The following is a 17,870-nucleotide window of genomic DNA, read 5'->3' on the forward strand; positions in this document are numbered from 1 at the left end:
GAAGGTTGGGTAAATAGATTGGACTTAAAAGATACAATTAAAAGTTAGTACCTATATATGGTTAGTAAGAATTAATTTAGGGTGATAAAAATAGTTTAGTAGGTGGTGGCATTAAGAGAGGAATATTGGAAATTGGAACCATGAGTAAGCTCATTTTACCTCTTCATTTCTCTAAAATTCGTACATGGCCAAAAACACAAAATTTGGAATAAGAGAGAGGAGTGGAATACCTAGAAAAACTTAAGATTAAGATAGGATTTTTCCAACTATTGAAGGAGCCAAGCTAAAGCTAAAGGATTTAAGCATATTAGCAACCCAAAAGCTGAAATTGGTAAGTTGTTACTTGAGTGTTATTAATTTGTCATTAGGGTTCTTGATTACAAATTGGAAAAACTTCATTTGATGGTCTCATTGATTAATTAAAGGTCTGATTATTATGAATTAGTAGAGTATTGAATGATTGCATAAAGATTAAGCTTGATTTAAATTTAAGTATGTTAAGATAGAAAACTGTCAAAATTCCAGCAACCTTGATGTTCTGTATTTTAGGCATAACATGGGTTATATAAGTCCAAATTAAGCTTAATTGGTGTCTATGGAAATTTTAAAGAGTCCTCTATAACTTTGTAGTTTTGTGATTTTGCTATTTTTGCCGTTTTGGTTACTTAAATTGAGCAAACAGATTGCTGCTCGGGTACAACTAGCTGTATGACCCTTGCTCAGTAATTTGAAAATAATTAAATCTATAGAAGTCGGAATTGAGTAATTCTTCTTGGAGATGAAACTAGACGCATAAATGGATATGTCTATTTAATATGAGATTTTTGTATTAAGCCAATTTTTCCCAGCAATAAATATACCTTGGTACTAAATTCTGTCTAGAAAACAGAAATGTTGGAGATTAGTTTTATGCAATTTATTGATGTTAATTTGAGTTAAATTGGTATTTAACTAGATGGGAAATGTTTATAGGATATTAAAACAGTAATTGAGAGTCTTAGAGGAAGAGTTAGACCTATGAATTAGAGAGGGGATGATCTTGTAATGCATTAGAACTCGCATTTACATGAATATTTGTAATATGCATGAAATGTGAATTGATGAATGTGTTAACAGGTACTCAAAGGCCTGGAAAGAAAGTTGTGGAGAAAGGAGGTTCTTATATGCTAAAGGAATAAGTATATTTTGAGTAAGTAAATAATTAATATTTGCTATGTTCATATATTTAATCAAATTTTCCGCAAATGGTTGCGTTTGCTTAATATTGTTTATGTTTGAATGACTGAGATGGAAATGATTGGTGTTGAGTGGAACAATTGTTATTGCTGAAATATGATATAAGTGAAATGATTGAATTGTGATGTTAAGTGCATATGTGCATGTGAATGGTGGATTCCCCTATGAAAAAAAAAGATATATATATAAAGCCTTGGGAGGCTAAAGCCTAGAGAGGCTATAAAAGTGTATAATGTGAGATGAGGCGAGCTTACGTGTGTGATATGTGAGGATGAGGCGGAGCAGCACATTAAAGGGGATCCACAAGCCGTGAGAACTAACCATAATTGTTGAATTGTATTTCTTCTATGATGGTTGTAATGAATTGAGTAGAATGGTATGACTTTATACCTAAACTATGAATATCATGGAAAGTTATGTGATTGGGTGGAAATTGTATTAAGTGTATGTGATATAGATTATGTTGATTATTTATTTCGGAGGCTCACCCCTCTCCAAAATTTTTCTTTTCAGGTTTGTAAATAGTAGTGCATCCGTTGGTTGTATGCGAAGTCTAGCTTTTACCAAGTTGGGCCGGTTTGTGAAGTCTCCTCCCGATGCATTTTTGTATGCAGTTATGTGATATATATGGAAGTATGCCTTATAAGGCATAAGAAGATGTTTGTAATACTTGTTAAATGATGTTTAAGTATAATCATATGTTTATATGTTAATAACCTTGTGTCTGGATTCTTAACAACCTACATATTGACCTATCTACCTGTAGTATATATTCTACGACGCTTGTATGCTTCCTGGCTAATGTTTATTGGTTAACATGTGATGGGGGTGTTACAGTAGTGACGTAAATGGTGTTCGGAGTTGGAAGTAGCGATGGAGAGAGAAAATATGGGCAGTTTGGCTTTTTCTCTTTTTCGACGAGTTTTAGCGAGGGATGGCCGATCAGATGGCATATTCAGACCCCCCCCCTAACTCAAGCTTTCCAATGGCACCAATTTCGCAGCGATTGGACTCTGTTTAAAAATTGACGGCCGAGATTGTCCATAAATTTTTTCAGATGATCAAGGGTCGGATCGGAGGATTGGATGCTGGAATCATCATAAGCGCGTTATCTCGAGTCCATAGGCGTGCTCGGATTGTCAATCGAACTCCAACGGCTAAATGCGAGTCAACCGAGTGATCAAGCGTCTCGATAATTCTCTAGCCCGTTGATTTTAGAATTTGTTGAGAAAAATTATGTGTAATTATCTAGCCTGTTGATTTTAGAGTCTGTTAAGAAAAATTATGTGTTTAATTATTGTATTGAGCACCAAAAGAATTATGTGAAGATTGTTGTCGAAATTAATAGTGTGTCGGACCTTTTGCCAATTTGTGATTTGTGATATGTGGTGGAGTCGGGAAAAATAATGATGTCTTGGTGGCCCGACTCCTGTTAATAAATTGTTGAAATATTTGAAGTGTTTTTGGCAAGTCCTGGACCCGTTATACAAGGGGTAGACGTTCGTATTTAGGGGAGGTTCTGCCGAATTTTCGATAGAATTTATCCGAGTCAAAATTCTTAAACAATCAGTTCTAGGAGCCTAGGCTTAGGGTTATTTATTAAATATTTTACTTTTATTGATTGAATTATTACAATGAATAGATAATCCTTCAGTTTAACTCGCTCCATCCGAGGCTTAGGAACAGAGTAAAGAAGTCGTCAGAACTGTGAGTTAGAGTCATATGTTTGCTTTACATGTGTGTCATGCTAAATTTTTATGTAAGCAATTCTGATTAAATGATTTAAGATTTTAATTATTTATTTAATTACTATTCATATATGTATCATTTCCTACATCATTGCTATCGTGATTGCTTGTTGACTCGGGATTAGACAGCAGCAGAACATGCCACCTGATGGGTTGCATCAAGACCGCGTGCGCACCGATATGAATCTAAAATAGGTAGTAAAGGATAATTTGGGTCTTGCCCTAGTCGATTTTAACTCTCTGGGCTGAGTATAGTGTGTTTGTCGGAGCAAAGGTCCCTGGTCGAGCGTTGCTCTCTAGGCACTGGCTTTATTGGAAATTAAGTGACTAGACTAGATTTAAGGACCCTGGTCAAGCTTCACTCTCTAGGCGTCAGTTTTATTGGAGTGAAAGAGCCGAAAGGCTAAGACTATTAGTATTGGAAGTTAGGGTTCTACTGAGGTACTCGTCCCATAATATGTAAAATTTATTTTATAAAAGCATATGGCATGACACATGTTTTTGCATGACTTAGTATTTTATTTTAATTAAACGAATGTTTTATTGAAGTATTTGTATTCATTTTTGGATATATGATTTAACTCACTCTCGAGACTGACAGTCTCAATTTAACTGTTTTTCAGATGTTTGTTAGTTTTCGCAGTTCTTTTCCTCTAGTAGCCTGACTTCCTTCATCTTCGGGTTGATGTAACTGGTTTTCGGTATGCTTGACTTTTAAAATTTCAGAATCTCCGCAGTAGAAATTTCAGACTTATCATTTTGTAATTTTATATAAATTTAGGTCTTGCCTATTTATGCTGGTAGACCAAATTTAAAATATAATATATGATGGCTAAAGGTTAATTATGGAATAGTGTTAATGGTTTGAATCCGGATTGCAATTTGATTGAGTTAGTGAATGGTCAGGCTTATTACGGGATTTGGTGGCCTTAAGCCTACCCATTCCTTAGTGCTGGTCGCGGGCACACAGATCGAGTCATATGACATCTATATTGAATTCATAATCAAAGCCAATTGATTTTATCCTTCTCTTTAGAATAAGAGTTTAGTTGTTCATGGATATAAAACAATAAACACAAGAAAGAATTAAAGAAAACATAATTAAGAAAGAGTTAAGGTAAATACTACTTTGAATCTTGAAATTTGGAAGGCTTTCTTGAATCTGGTAGTCCAATCTTAGATCTACCTTCAAAATAATGTATCTCTCTCTAAAAACTATTTAACCCTAGCCTCCTCTCTCAAAACTCTCTAACCTTTGCCCCTCTTTAGAAAATACCTCCACTAATATTTATATAGCCCTAAGCTAATAACAAGACCTAATAACCCAAAAATGCATAAAATAAGAGTTAAAATCAGAGTGCTAAAATCGTGCCCCCCGCAACCTCGCGGGGAGTTTCGCGTTCACATCAGTAGGTTTCTTCTTTGCACTTTGCATGACCTAGCAGGAAGAGCCGCGACCTAGCAAGAAGTTCTATCTTTATTGATGTGTTTCTAATATGTTCCTTCTTGCTTCTAACCTCTCCAATCTTCATTAGCTTGCTCAATTAAATTCAAAACTCCTATCTTTAGCCAAAATTATCTGAAATTATAAATAACTTAAGCAAGTAAAATAAATTCAAGATAATTTCATTTAAATCATTATAGAATTAACATAATTAACCATATAAAACACTAATTTACTATGCATAAAATGAGTGTATCATCCATCTTCTCCTTTATCACCTATTTCACACACTCCTATTGCATCACAAACTTGTAATAATTTTTTTTTATCACCTAATTCAGTCCCACCATCACACACTTTAACTACATCTCATATTCCTAATAATGGTCAAATAATGCCTTATTTATCCTCTCCTAACCAAATACCACATAACACAGGGCAAGTTACTTCTCTTTTATCACCTTCTCCATCCTCTATAGATTTATATCTAGTTGTTGGTTTCACCCAATATGAACTACCATTTACTATTAATACTAGAACTCATCCCATGCAATTACGCCCATCAACTCTTACTAAAAGATAAACATACCTTGTTATTAATTTCTCATCCTAAATTTATTTCTCGTAAATTGAACCACGCACTTTTCACAGGCTAGTAAATATCAAGTGAGAATAATACAATGTTTGAGGAAATTAATGCTCTCCTTACGAATTCTACTTGGACTTTAGTTTTAAGACCTTTTGATGCTAACATTGTAGGTAGCAAATGGATTTTTCAAATTAACGAGATGGCAGCATTGAACGGTGCGAAGAACATTTGGTGGCATAAGGTTACACTAAAAGATCCATACTAGATTAGAAGGAGACCTTCAGTCCTATAATAAAAGCCACTACTATTCGCACTATATTGGCAATTGCTGTCATGAAAAAATGGCTAATGAGACAACTAAATGTGTCAAATGCATTTCTTTATAGAGAAATTACAGAAAATAATATTCATGGCTTAATCTCTAGGTTTTATTGATCACTCAAAATCGGACAATGTTTATCAACTAAGGAAATCTCTCTATTGGTTGAAACAAGCTCCTAGAGTTTAGCTTCAATGCCTAAGTACATACTTATTGTCCTTGAATTTTCTTCGCTCCAAGAGTGATTATTCTCTATTCATTTTGCGCAAAAAAAATTATGCTTTTCTTCTTCTTGTTTATGTGGATAATTTGGTGGTTACAAGTTCTAATATTAATTTAGTATATGATGCGATTGAGAAATTAAATAAAGAATTTTCTATTTGAGACCTTGGCGATTTTTATTACTTCCTTGCTCTTATAGTAAAGCAGCAACCTAATGGTGTTTTGGTATCTCAATACAAGTATATATGTGATTTGTTGGCTCAAACATGAATGGCCAATTCTAAAGAATGTCTTACTTCCCTGCTACTAAGTCACCTTTATGTAAGAATCATGGCAAACCTATTGCTCAAGCCGAAGATTACAAAAATTTTGTTGGGGCATTACAATACATTACCATCATAAATCCAGATATTGCTTTTGGTATCAACAAGCTTTGCCAATTCATGCATTCTCCTACTTTATTGGGTAGCTTTGAAAAGGATACAACGTTACTTGCAAGGCATAAAAGATAGAGGTTTATTATTTTTCAATAATTCAACCCTTAATTTATTATGCTACATGGATAATGAGTGGGATGGTGATATCGACAGTGATTGGGATGGTGATATCGATTATCGTTGATCAACTAGCGGTTATGGAATATCTCTTGGAAAGTCTTTGATTTCTAGGTAAGTCTTTGTTTTCTTGGTTGTCTAAAAAGCAACTCACAGTAGCACGTTCATCTGTTGAAAGTGAGTATAAAGCCATTACACATGTTATTGCTGAACTTATATGGCGACAGTCCCTCCTTGGAGAGCTTGAATTTCCTTATTCAAAAGCTTTTCTATATTGTGACAATATTGATGCAATCTACCTTATTTCTAATTAAGTTTTTCATATTCGTACAAAACATATTGAATTAGATTTTTATTTTGTACGGAAACATATGGCTAACAGTTCTTTGTTGGTTTCGATTTGTCTCTTCTCATGATCAACTAGTAGATCTATCTACCAAGCCCTTCTCTATCATTAAAGTTAAGTCTCTTTGTGCACAACTTTCTCTTAATAATGATCTTAGCTTGTGCGGGGATGGAGGGGGAGGGGCTAGAATATGATAAGATGTCTCTTTTTTTCATTCTTATCTTTATCTCAATTATTGTAGATAATCACTCTTATAGTTAGCTAGGGATATATCTTTAATACTTATCACTTACTCTTTGTATATTTATATCATAAATACACCGATTATATCAAGTTTATAGACTTGATTTAGCCTTAGGAAGATTAATTAAGAGAAGTTGGAAATCATGCATCTCCATTCCCATTTGAATTTGACATGTATAAGAATCTCTCACCAACTTTTTCTAATTAAGAGTTCAATTTTCCCATCAAAAGCAAGCAACACACTCATTAATTTAGGGAGATGATTATAACATTCCATTGTTAATTTAGAAATGACATTAACTCATACTCTTGTAAAGATTTCTAGTAATGTTTATCGTAAAGGAATCAAATGATAATTTACGTTTTTATATATTATATATAATTACTTTTCAAACATTATAAAATAAATGCATATTTGTGGCCTTACTTTAAATGAAACTCTATGAAATCAGGATAAAAAAAATAGAGTGAACTCTTTTACATATAACATTTAATAAATTAATAATTCTATTAATTAATAGATTTTAAAGAAACTAACTTCGTTTCATATTACATAATTGATAACTTTATTAATTAGTAATAAATTGTGATAACCATTTTTTATTATAATTTAAGTATTAAAGAAAATAATTCATAGAAATTTAAAATATGAGTAAATAGAAAAGTCTTATTATTATTGATACAGAAAGATACTAACAATCATTGTAAATTATATATATTTTTGTTGTAAATATTTAGTTAAATTATAAATTTATTCTTATATAATAATTTATTAATTTTAATGCATTATGCTTTTTTACTAACTATGTAATGCATCATGCTTTTAAGTGTATTGGTTAATAAAATCATTATTTTTTCATCTATATGAGGTTTAATAGGTCGTGGGCTATATAACATAGATAGGTAATTCTTTATAGTTACTATAAAGGTAAAAGCAGGTAAATTATATTATGAACCTAGGTTCATATAGCATTGTGAACCTAGGTCATCTTATATGTGCATAATTTTTTTTTAAAGCTTTGTTTGCTTGTCTTTTTTGTATCTATTTTTTTATTTTTTCTTATATAGCCTTTTGAATAATAAAGTAGTCATATTATAAACTAATTAACTATAAAATTTAAAATATGATTTTTATATTTGATATTTACTAAATTAATAATTTTTTTATGTATTAAATTTTAAAAATAGTTTTATTTTTTTATTAATTATTAATTATTTTTTTAATTAAAATTTTATTAATAGTTACTTTCTCCATTCCATACTAATTGACTTTTTAAAGTATTTCATTTATATTAAGAAAGTTTTTGATAGATTTAATTATAAAGAACAAATAGCTAATTGAGAAAAATGACTATTTTATAGATATTAATGTGTGTTTTATATTAAATAAACTTCAAGTGTATATTTGATGAACTTATGGTTTATATAAAATGAATCTGTTATTTTTTAACCTATGAATATAAATTTATTTTTATTTACAGATAGTATATTTATTACTTATAAGTGTATATCCATTTATTATTAATTTTAGGTTCATTAAATATGAATTTTAGATTCATACACTTATAAAGTATACATTCATTTGTTATTAGTATTAGATTTATTAAATATAAATTTTAAGTTCTTTACTTATAAATTATATATTCGTCTATTATTAGTATAAGATTCATTAAATATAAAATATATATTCATTAACTTTTACTTCTAAATTTGTTCTTAACATATGAATATATTATTTATTACTTATAAAGTGCATATTCATTAATTATTATGTCAGGTTCATTAAATATAAACTTTAGATTCGTTACTTATAAATTATATACTCATCTATTATTAGTGCAAGATTCATTAAATATAAAGTGTATATTTATTAGTTTTTACTAGTGAACTTATTCTTAACATATAAATATGTTTTTTAATTTATGATTTTTAAGTTATAATCTATAAACTTTAAATATACATGTGATGAATTTCTAATTTATAATATATGAACCTACAAACTATTTTATAAATTTAATTCATAATGCTTATGTTTAAAGAAAAAAAGGTTAAGATTATTTTTATTATTCTGAAAACATAAAATTACCATTTTTTATATTTACTCTTAATTATGTCAATTAAAATTTTTATTATTTTAATATATAGTTTTTTATAAAAATATTAACATATTCTTAAAATATAAATTTATTGTTGTAGTAAAAAAAGTATAAAAGATAATATATTATGAAAATTGAAACAAAAAATATAACAGTTTTTAAATAATAATATAATATAAAAATAAGGAATGAGACAATGATAAAAAAATTATTTACAGTATATTGATTCATCTATTTTGTTAATAGATTTAAATTTGTAGTGTTAATTTATTTTATTATTTTAGCTATTATATAATATCAATTAATGTCTACCAAATAAGCCTAACATTAAGATTTGTTAGAACACATGCCTAGTTTTATAATCTAACATTACATGTGTGTTTTGATTTTGATTATATAATTCTTAATATTTCCAATTTTATAATATAATAATCGATAAAAATACATTTTGGACTCAAAATTTTTATTTTTTAAAAGTAAATACTCTAATTTAAACTAGATATGAAACATACTTTTTTTTATCATTATAAAACTTAATAAATTAATACTTTTTAAACTTGAAAATCTTTTTAACCTGCCAAGTAGATCAATTAGAAGATGGTCTCCTATAACTCATTCAGAATTAGTTATAAATCCTTTTGGGAAAGACAGAGTCAGCAATAAATGCGAAATTAGAGAAAAAAGGTAACAAAACGAGAATTTGGTTGGCCAAATAAATGAGAAGAAGAAACCGCCGTATGTCCTTCACAAAACCGGATTAGAACATATTCTCACTAGTCCGGTTTGCTCCGCTCCGGTTTGGTTCATAAACTAACTAATCCGTGAAATTTTAAAAAAATTTATAGGAGATGGAGAAGAAGAAGAGTAACCAACCAGTCTTTTCTACTTGTTTCATTTTATCACTGCAAAATATTTGCGAAGAAAATGACTCTGGAGATCTGTGTGAAGGCAGCTGCTGGTGCTCCTGATGTTCTTGGAGATTGTATGTTTTCTTTTCCCTTCTCTTTTATGTTTGTATGTTGATTGTGGAATAGAGAGTGTGATCATACGTATGAGTTTTATTACTTTTAACCGAATTCTTTTTTGTGATTTTGTCTGTCTGTGTTTTTCCTTTTTCAGGCCCATTCTGCCAAAGAGTGCAGTTGACTTTAGAAGAGAAGAAAGTTCCCTACAAGTTGAACCTCATCAATCTCAGTGACAAACCTCAATGGTATATGTCATAACCAGTTAATCTCATCAGTATATACACAAACACATATAGAAACCTGCAAACGCCACCTTGATTTTAGGATCATGTTCTTTAATGTTTCCATGGTTCTCTGAAGTGTTTGAGCAAATGGGTTGCTGTCAGTGTAATTGTTTTTTCCTTTTGCATCGGGTACCTGTACGATTTTGTGACTTTTGTGTCTTGTAACTCATGTTGCTATGAGATTCTTCAAATCGAAGGGATTTGTTGATTTACTTTCAGGGTGAGCCAAGAAAGTGCCTTACTTTTATGGGAACTGAAACTCCTTTAATTCACTGTGGAATATATCGACTCTAAAGGCCCTTCATTTCTATCGATAACAACTGTTTTAAGTATAGAAAAAGGATTGGAAATGATTGAAAGTAACCATTTTTTTGTAACTTCGACTCTTAAGTCGTTCTATCAAAATTTGATGAGATTACAATTCTAAAAATTATGACTGATCATCATAAGAAAATATATTATTTTGAAAAACTATCTGTATTGTTTTGAGGTTTTCCAATGTTTTCATTTTCCTCATCCCTTAGGCTGATATGTATTGTTATAATCATAGGTTCTTGGAGATAAGTCCTGAAGGAAAGGTGCCTGTGATAAAAATTGATGACAAATGGGTGGCTGATTCTGATGTGATCGTTGGGATTCTAGAGAAGAAATACCCTGAGCCATCTCTCGTAACTCCTCCTGAATTTGCTTCTGTGTAAGATTTATTTGTCCTTCCTTTGTAGATTTTATATCTCTGTTAGTTCAATATGGCAATCTGCTTTTGGTTTTTTTGGTTTTCTATTGTTTACTCACTTATTTGATTGGAGGATTTAAAACTTTTACTTGATCAAATGCTAGATGGAGATTATGATTTTATTTTTACATTCTTGTTCTCTAATCTCTTTTCCTACTTTTGGCATTTGGTTAGCTTCTTATATTTCTGCTTATTGGATAGTGCTTTCTCATCTATATAATTGATTTGAAAATTGCTCCTTGAGAAGGTCATTAGTACTTAAATACTTCTTCAAGATTTCTTCAACATTCATTATCATGATGCTTAGAGAGATTATTTCTTTCTCTCTTTATTTTTTCTTAATTTCTTTTTATAATCTTTTGTTAGCTCTAGGCAATAAAGTTTGTGTGTTAGTAACTTTTATTTTTTCACTATTAGGATAATTTTGTAGGACATGTTTTATGTGAAGACAGATGTTCTTGTCTTGGTTCATGCTCTTGTTTACAGATGCCTTTGTATGCTTGCATTGGTAGTTTCAATAACTTTGATTTTAGAGGTTTCTGAGTTCTTACTTTTGCAATCTATGTGATTTGAGACTGCAGAGGTTCAAAGATCTTCCCTACTTTTATAAAATTCTTGAAAAGCAAGGATCCCAATGATGGATCAGAGCAGGCCTTGCTTGATGAATTGAAGGCATTGGATGAGCATCTCAAGACACATGTATGTTTACACTTGCAACAAACATAAATCAAAGGGTGTCTGACTATTCTTTATTGATTCGGTATATACACAGATATTAATATGTTGAAGCTCTGAATCAGGGTCCATTCATTGCTGGAGAAAAGATCACTGCTCTAGATTTGAGCTTGGCACCAAAATTGTACCATCTTGAGGTTACTCTTGGCCATTTTAAGAAATGGACTGTCCCTGAAGACTTGACACATGTCAAAAACTACTTGATGGTATGTACATTTTAATATTCACAATATACTATAGTTATTGTTTCTGATATTTACTTCAAAATCTGAATGGTGGAATTAAATATCTAACATGTTAGCTGTTTGACATTTATGCTTGCACAAATATGAGAGTAATTTTGTTTTGGCAAATCATACCTTTGTAGGTAGAAATATGGAAGTTTTGAAGCCTGCCTCTCATTTCCTTGAACTATTTGACATTTTGTTCTCTTCATTGTTGCTTCTTTCTGTTCTACTTTATTTTGTTTTTACACCTAGTGCTTGTGATCGGGCCACAAGAAATAACTGAGTAATGTCTCTTTTTTTTTGGCTTTCCTATTAAAATTATCTGGCACATATAATTTATGTGAGATGTAGGGTGTACTAATTTGCATTCTCAGTACCCATTCAACTACTATGTATTTGTTGCTGCTAATGCAAATTTTTTGATGCACAAGTATTGATCCTTCTGGACTTGTATATGCATCTACAGTGGGAAAGCGGCCTATGCATGTTAACCCTACTTGGTGTATCCCCTTCATTATTTGCTTTGGCAATGGCCATGTAACAAACAGATTAAAATACTGTTTGGAGAAGGTTATATTTGAAAATTGCCATAATTAAGGTGTATGCTCAGTGTTTTAGCAATAGCTGTTAGTTATTCAATGGGAGGCACTTCATTTATCATTCCTTAAACTAGGGGAATCTTCAGTGGCCACAAATTACAAATCAATAGGCCCTCATGACATTGAGATTCATGAGTAGGGTATCACTGTAGAAGCGTGAAGTTTACTGGTTTGAATTGGAAGTTGATGAATTGTACCAATATTGGCTTCTTAATCCAAGTCTTTTTAGGAAATTTATCTTGCCAATAACCCACTACACTTCAGTATCTGATTCGTGGAGTATGCTTCCATCAAGGGTTGATCCAATGGTTCCTTTAGGTTAACAACACATGACTCAGACATTCTGAGTTTGATTTACTAGTCCATCACAGCCATTAACACAGGAGCATTTGTTGCTAACTTTCATAGTTTCCGTAACCAAATATGGGGGTACACCCGCTGCACTCTCTGGCATTTGATTATGACATTCATCTCGAAGTTTCTAGATTTATATTTTTACACCATTGGTCAACTTGATATACTTCAATCCGACATATTGACTAGCAGAGACTGTTATGGATGAAAATTGAACCGATTCTTTTATAAGTTTGCTTTATTATGATTAATGCTCTTGAATTTTGCTTATTTTATTTCTTCAAATGTTTGTTTCTTTGTGTGCTTCGGCGTGTATTTTGAGTTTCTTTTCCCCATAAATTATATAGCGCTGTCAAGAAAGTCAGACGTGTTTTATTGGGGTCTAGGATCAGAAACTGTAAGTTGGCTAATGGAATAAAAATCTTTGTCAACTTTGTCTTGCAGTTGTTCTCCCGTGAATCTTTCCAGAACAGTAAGGCTTCAAAGGAACATATGATTGCTGGCTGGGAGCCTAAGGTCAATGCATGAAGCAAGTTCTAGGTTATGTGTTTTAGGAACTCTAGCTATGGCATATAATGTAGAAGCGTGCAACCAAGCTGGATGCTGGCGGTCGTATTGTTCCCTATAATAAGAAACGTAATGTTGGTATTAATTAGCAGTGACATGTATTGCTCTTTCATGTCTGGTTTTAGAGTTCTCCATTCAGCATGCTCTTTACCATAACCAAAATATTCGTGGATGAAGTAATAAAATAGTGAAAAAAGAAAAATTGTATTACCGTGGAGGTGGAGATTTGTTTATTACATCGACTATATATTTAATAACTTAATAATTTTATTAGTTATTAATCTTTTTAAGGAATCAACTTTATTACTTATTTTGTAATTAATAATTTTATTATTTAATAATCAATAAATTCTTAAAAATATTAATTATCAGCAAATATTTTTTTTAAAAGTTATATATATATATATATATATATATACTCAATTATTTTGAAAGGAGTAATTAAATTGATAAAAGGAGTTCCCAAAATAATTGTTTGTTGTAAATCCTTTGTAAGAATAAAAATATTTTTTAAAGTAATATTATTATTTAGAATTGCAGCTTCAGTTTTACCCGCAATTCTAATCTTTGAACTATTGGCTGAGGTAAGCCTTTCTTTTGTTTCTTGATGATATCTTTTAGGAATCAGCTTATAATTGATATAGTTGAGGTCTGCTCCTGTATCAAATAAAGCTATAGTTTCTATTTGGAAATCACTAGGAAAAATGAGTTTTATTTGGATCAAATATTTTCTTGAGGTAATTTCTTTTAAAACATTAATGAAGTTTTCTGGAACATTTTCAGAAATCTCAAGATTTTGAAAATCATTTTCTTCTTCAGAATCAAAATCACTATTCTGTTTAAGAATCAAGCTTTGGACTAAAACATAATCATTTGTTGTTTTTCTTTCAAATCTTTGAGTTCTGTTTTGATAGCTTTAATGGTTTAGTGGTTTCAAAGTCCAAAATATCTTTATTCCAAATAAAAATTAGATTTCTTGGCCACTACATCTCTCGGGGAATTATCACCTCAATTGAAAGGTCTCTAGCCTTTACTTCAAAATTTCCAAACAAAATTTTAGAAAAAAACTCAATTACAAAGGTTCCTTGGTAGTTTAAATTATGTGATGGATTTTTATCAAAATTTGAACTGTCTGGCAAAGCCCCTCCATGATAAATTAAAGAAAAACCCCCCTGCATGGACTGATGAGCATACAAAGATTGTCCAAAGCAAATTTCTGAAATACTATGTTTACACCTAGCTGATCCATCTGCATTCAAAATTGTTGAAACTGATGCATCAAATCTAGGATATGGTGGAATTCTTAAGCAAGTTCAAAACAACAAAGAGTGTATTGTCCAGTTTACTTCTGCACACTGGAATGATACACAAAAAAATTATTCAACTATTAAAAAAGAAATTCTTTCGATAGTTTTGTGTATTTCAAAATTTCAAAGCGACCTTTTAAACCAAAAATTTCTTTTAAGCATTGATTGTAAATTCGCCAACGAAGTTTTACAAAAAGATGTTCAAAACATAGCTTCAAAACAGATTTATGCCAGATGGCAAGCCATTCTTTCTGTTTTTGATTTTGAAATCGAATACATAAGAGGAGATTCGAATTCAATTCCAAACTTTCTAACCAGAGAGTTCCTTCAAAAACAAGAGTGAAAATGCCAAGAAAATCGAGAGCAAAAGACAAAGAAGAAAAGTCGACAGCAAATTCAAAGCCTGTTCAAAGCCAAAAAACGGAGATTTTACCCTCCTCTTCAAAGCCTATCAGAACCTGGACAGAAATCATCCAGGAAGAAATTGACAAGAGCAAGGAAGATCCGGCCTAGCAACAATTACAAATTCAGGAGTGGCTTGCACAGTAAGATCCTGAATTTCTAAAAAGGGTCGAAGAATATTCAAAGCAAATGATACAACTTTACCCCGAAGTCTCTCTAAAGACATCATCCTCTTCCAATAAAGGTGAAGGTATACTTTCTATCCCTTTTTCAAAACCTGAGATAGAAATTTTCCCTCAAAACCTATCTCATAGCTCTCAAAGTGTTTCAAAGCCCAACTCTTAAGAAATAGTTTTGTCACAAACAAAACTTTTCAAAACCAATGAGTATATAGAAAAGTAAAATTTTCAAAGCATTTTAACTATTGAGGAAGGATTCTGTACAGAAAGCCCCTCAAAACTAATTTCAAAAATTTTCCCTCCAGGATGGTACTTCAAACCCTAGAATATATCAAAGCCTCAATCTTACTACCAGTCTATCCTTGAGGTAACTAGTTCTGCAAAGTTCAAACACTTCAAAAAGCACAAAGACCGTAAAGACCCTGCATACTCCACATGCACCATCCAAAGAATCCTCCACCCTTCAGATTAAGGAATGGATTTATATTTATCAAGATCTTTTCCAACTTCCCTTCAAAGAACCTACCCATCAAGCCTAAATACTTCCTTCAACTATTGGGATTACCAACAAGCTTGGTTCAATACCTTTCTTCTTCAAAACGAAGGACAAAGCCATTCTTGGCTTTTCTATTTCGACACAAGCACAGTCCAAACTTTAAAAATACCATATTGGTTTAAACAATGATAGAATTTTTATGGCAATGTTCTTGAGACCATAATTCCAGAAGTTCTACCTCTGTTTAATCTATTCAAAGCCCACTACAAACCAAACAAAATAGAAAGACTTTCCCCCTTTACTTCTATTTTGTTCAAACTTTTTTCTCCCCTAGGTATGTGTATGGTATTTCCATTTCAACCAAGCAGCAGATGGAGAGATCATCCTTGCCCGAAGATTCAAAGTTAAATGGTGGGATAAATTTAACCACCAAGAAAAATTATCTTTAAAGATGGTACAAAGTTTTCTTTCAAAGAATAGCTTCTTGCCACCTCTGAAAGAATATACCACTTTCCTAGCACAGAAGTCCTTCATTATTCCAAAGCTAGCGGCGGCTCAAACAGAAGAAGATTTCTTACAATTGATCAAACAATTGTCGGAAATCGCCTCTTCCAAAGGAAAATCTAAAGCTTTATCTTCCTCTTCTAGCACCAGCTCAGCAGCAATAGATCTAGATGGTGACTCGAACGAAGATGACTGTTTTGGGATATTCAAGCCCATCAAGTAACATCTTTGTAAAGCCCTTGGGCTGAAAACCAGAAATGGCAGCCCGAAATATTTTTGTAATAGGCCAAATGCCCAATAATAATAATAAAAAAAAGAGTCATTTAAAAAGAAAAGAAAGAAGAAAAAAGACTCTTTAAAAAAACAAAAGATTCTTCACTAAAGCGTGGCAGACAACTTCTACAAAAGTCATGGAGCCTCTCACTCCATTATCAAAAGCATACAAAAGACGTGGAGCCCCTCACTCCACTAGGAAGAGCATCCAAAGCTTCAATTATGAGGCTTGAAGGCTGAAGACCTCTATAAATAGAGGAGTTTTCCAAAGAAGAAGGCATACTGGAAAATAATAAGAAACTCTTGTATTCTTCAAGTGATACCATTAGAAATATAGTGAGAAAAGAGAGTGTGAGAGTAAGAGTGAGAAACCATTTTCCTCTTCTATTCATCAACTCTTGTAAGTTATATTTCTTTTGTTCAAAGCTTTTATTTTAAAGCTTTCATTTAAAAGCTTTTATTTCAAAGTTTGTATATTTTTTCATTCATCAATAATCAAAAGCATGTTATTATTTTATTTTCTTATTTTTTCATTTCTTTTAAGATTGAATAAGTGTATGCTCTGTGTTTTCCTCGTCTGAGGATCCTGCACACCAAAAACTTGTTAATCTCAATTTGTTTGTCCATATTGGTAATTTCTTTCTGAAGTTCTTGGATGGTAGGAAGAGGGTTTTTTAACTTTTTTCCTTTATCCAATATCATAGTAAGATCATAAGTGTTCTTACTAGAAGAGGGGACAAGGGTTTCAGTTTTTAGGATTTCTTTCAAAACTTGTTTTTGGATTTGGGGATCATTAATATGCTTGACGAATTCAAGAAGAGCTTCATGCTGCCTAGTGAGCATATTAATATTCTTTGGAAAATCATCAAAATCTGATTCAGAATAATCGGATGAGGTTTTGATTTCATCAATTTGAAATTCTTCCTCACTATTTGAAAATTCTGATTCAGAGGAATCAACAAGAAGAGCTGAAATCTTGCTCAAAATTTCTTCATCTATTTGGAGTTCATGAAATTTTTTAGAAAACTTGCAATACTTTAAAGTGTGATCCTTTTTTCCATTTTTATAGCAAGTAATTTTGCTAAAATCTTTTTTGGAATTTTGTTTGGAAATTTAGAAGAAGATGGCTTTTTGTAGAAATTCTCTTTATTTTTGGAAGTTCTCCTATTTTTGAAAAATCATTTTTTCTTAAAAGATTTGGAAAAATCCTCTTTGCATTTTTCTTTGCAGGTAGGGGAAGGTTCTATGGGATTATAATGAAATTGGTTGCAAAAACTACCTAGTTCTTGCCTAGTCTTCTTCATTTCCCATTTGAATTGTCTTTGGAGTTTAAGGTCATGACAAATCTTCAATCCTTCTTTCTGGGTAAGGCTAACTAATTCACCATAAGTGTAGAAATTATAAGGGATCTGGCCATTATGGGCTTCTCTTATGGTATTCCTAACTCT

At 31.4% G+C, this 17,870-nt stretch overlaps 1 protein-coding gene across 1 annotated transcript; it reads left to right on the forward strand.

Annotated features, from left to right (window-relative positions):
• The first annotated feature begins 9,627 nt into the window (after positions 1-9,627).
• Positions 9,628-13,471, forward strand: LOC8260843 (glutathione S-transferase DHAR2). The gene is made up of 6 exons (XM_002522987.4): positions 9,628-9,779; positions 9,917-10,007; positions 10,597-10,740; positions 11,361-11,478; positions 11,580-11,720; positions 13,139-13,471. Exons 1-6 carry the CDS (start codon positions 9,722-9,724, stop codon positions 13,220-13,222), a joined length of 636 nt encoding a protein of 211 aa, XP_002523033.1. The 5' UTR covers positions 9,628-9,721; the 3' UTR covers positions 13,223-13,471.
• The last annotated feature ends 4,399 nt before the right edge of the window (positions 13,472-17,870 follow it).

This window comes from Ricinus communis, chromosome 6 (genome assembly GCF_019578655.1).
Source record: "Ricinus communis isolate WT05 ecotype wild-type chromosome 6, ASM1957865v1, whole genome shotgun sequence".
NCBI classification, from domain to species: Eukaryota; Viridiplantae; Streptophyta; class Magnoliopsida; order Malpighiales; family Euphorbiaceae; genus Ricinus; species Ricinus communis.